The 3,068-nt window shown below is 48.6% G+C and overlaps 1 protein-coding gene across 1 annotated transcript; it reads right to left on the bottom strand.

Annotated features, from left to right (window-relative positions):
* Positions 1-1,818: 1,818 nt before the first annotated feature.
* Positions 1,819-3,062, bottom strand: LOC124173528 (histone H2A-like). Its single transcript, XM_046552969.1, has one exon. It carries the CDS (start codon positions 2,724-2,726, stop codon positions 2,004-2,006), a length of 723 nt encoding a protein of 240 aa, XP_046408925.1. The 5' UTR covers positions 2,727-3,062; the 3' UTR covers positions 1,819-2,003.
* Positions 3,063-3,068: the final 6 nt, after the last annotated feature.

The raw sequence follows: 3,068 nt of genomic DNA, 5'->3' as shown, positions 1-3,068 counted from the left end.
GGTGGGAATTCTATCCCGGATTGCGACTCGGCGCAAATATGTGACCGCTCTCCATGACGAACGATTCGTCCACTCATCCGCGGTCGATAGTCGTGAAATGCGGAGAACAAATGTTGTCACTTACAACAATGTACTATATTTCCAACGACGCGAAGCACGGAACATCCGTCAATAATCCATTCCTCAGACACAGTATCGTTCAAATCGGAACGCGACCGCCTCGGTAATGACCACCTGGCAGTGAAGTGTCTTTCCTCCGCCCGCCATTTGCATTTCATTTCGGCGTTCCAAGGGAGCGGACCGCTTCCACTCCAGCACACTCCGTGCGGCCAAAGAGGGTGAAGGGCAGGGGGCCGCGAGGCAGGGAACATCTCGACCGCAGGTGCTCGTCGCGAGACGTTCCTGGCTCTCCAGCATGCATACTTTATATTTTTAAAAATCATTCAAAGGTCGGAAAAACCGCTCCAAGCACCTTTTTCACGCGTCTTCCCCCAATTACTCCGGCACCATTGCGAACCTCTCCGATATCCTTCCAGTTCTCGACACATCATCGCATTCCGTGCTTTCGCTGTGAATTTCAAGTCTTCATCACGTATTTCAGTCGCCCAAAAAATTTTCGAAAGTCGCCCCTACCACTTCGGCAAACTTTTTTTCACCCAACTTTTCCATTTAACGCGCCGTGAATGATCGCATTCGCTTCGAATTTTTAAAATTAACGTTTCGCATGTTAATATTCATTTTCCTGCTTAATTACGACCACGTCCGACTGCATCTTATAATTTTCCACGAATTTCCAAAGTCCTCCCGAAACGTGGCGACGAATTTTTTTCGATGGTTTCCATTTTTTTACTCCTCAACGGTACACTCTGACGCCGAATCTTTTCCATTTTCGCAAATAACACAACATCGTACGTTTCAGCCATTAATTTCGTTCTCTCCAGACCTCATCTACATATTTTCCACGATTTTCGAAAGTGAAGGCGAAACATTTTCTTCACATTTTTTTCAAGTTTCTAATATTTTTACCTCCGTTACCTCAAATCTTTCGGGATATCTCGTTCCATTTCCTTTTACTACGAGTACGGATACACATTACTGCTCGATTCTGTGCCCATAAGATGGAATTTACTAATTTTCCACGAATTTCATAGGTCGACGCGTACTAAATTTCACCGACTCTTTTCGAGGTTTTTCATTTTTTGATGCACTTTCGCTACCTTTTCTTCCCATTTTCTTTACGCATTCGTAAAGAACAATATATTCCACGCTTTCCTGAATTTTTTCACGACGACCGAACGCATTCTTCTAATGTCGAGTGAATTTCAAAGGTTTCCGCCACTAATTTCGCCGTTCCTTTCCCATCGATTTTTCACGTTCCGACGCATCCCGAGACGCGGAGAATATTTTCCTGGAGCACGCACGCACGTCACGCGTCCACCCAGTGAACGTGGACCACACGGGAAAATTACACGAATCACCACGACTCGATGATGGAGGTTTTGAGCGAAATTGGGCGTAAAAATGCGCCTTTTAAACCCCTCCCGGTGGCATGGCAGTGCGCATAAATTACGCGGACGTCCACGAACAACCCCCACACGATATCCGCCACTGATAACGCCGACATCTTCACACCGGGGGGTCGAAAAAAATTCCCCCCCGAATTTCCGTCACCTCGCAGGGGCAGTCGACGCAACCCGCATCGCACCCACATGCAATTTACCCATTGCAACATGCGGGATTTGCTCGAATCGCTCCCATTCGCTCGTTTACCGTCCGATTAGCCAATCACGTGTCCCCGATCGATTCCAATGAAGTAATCGTTTCGATTCCAGAAGATCAGAGCGATATCTCGAATTTTTTTTTTCGGAAATTTTAACATTGCGTTTTCTATTTCTCAAAAATTTAACATGGGAAAAGGGTACCCACGTGGCCGCGATTTGCTCGTGACCTCCTAATTCGCCCGATTCTCATCTGTTTCGCTTCTATCCGGTTCGTGAGTGACTCTAATACGCCAATCGTTTAAATTCCAGAAGATCTCTGCGATATCTCCAGTATTTCCGAGTGAAATTTTTTACCCGGGAATTCCCATTGCCGCATGCCCGTTTTGCTCGCGACCTCGTAATTCGCCCGATTTTCATTTGTTTCGCTTCCTTCCGGTTCGTGAGCGACTCTAATGCGGTAATCGTATAAATTCCAGAAGATCTCTGCGATATCTCCAGGATTTCCGAGTGCACTTTTTTACACGGTAAATCCCATAAGAGCGTTTTCGACCTCTCACGAGAAGACGTTTTTCGATCGTTTTCCATAAAAAAGCACCATTTTAACGAATTCTCTTCCAAGAAAGAGATCGCTCGAGCCTTCTTCTCGGTCTTCTTGGGCAGAAGCACGGCCTGGATGTTGGGCAAGACACCACCCTGGGCGATGGTGACGCCAGACAGGAGCTCGTTCAACTCCTCGTCGTTGCGGATGGCCAGCTGAAGATGACGGGGAATGATCCTCGTCTTCTTGTTGTCACGGGCAGCGTTGCCTGCCAATTCCAGGACTTCGGCGGCCAGGTACTCCATGACGGCGGCGAGGTACACGGGGGCACCGGCACCGACGCGCTCGGCGTAGTTGCCCTTGCGGAGCAGACGGTGGATACGTCCCACGGGGAACTGAAGTCCGGCCCTGCTGGAACGGGACTTGGACTTTCCCTTGACTTTGCCTCCTTTTCCGCGTCCAGACATGTTGAATCGAGTTGCTTTCGGCGGTACGGTGTAGACCTCTCGACGAAATGTTGATTACAACGGTGTCTGTGTGGCTTATACATTTTATGGCCTGCCGCTGGCCGACTGCTCCGTCTACTCGACCAATCCGGTGTCGGCGAGTCCCGACTTCACGGCATATAATAAAAATCTAGCGAAAAATTTTCATTCTCGCTGCTACGCAACGTTGGTACCAACATGCCACCCAAGACTAGCGGAAAGGCTGCCAAGAAGGCCGGCAAGGCCCAGAAGAACATCTCCAAGGGAGACAAGAAGAAGAAGCGCAGGAGGAAGGAGAGCTACGCAATCTACATCTACAAGGTG

This window comes from Ischnura elegans, unplaced genomic scaffold (genome assembly GCF_921293095.1).
Source record: "Ischnura elegans unplaced genomic scaffold, ioIscEleg1.1, whole genome shotgun sequence".
NCBI lineage: Eukaryota > Metazoa > Arthropoda > Insecta > Odonata > Coenagrionidae > Ischnura > Ischnura elegans.
The sequence above is the reverse complement of the archived record's forward strand: the minus strand, read 5'-3'. Positions and strand labels throughout refer to the sequence as shown.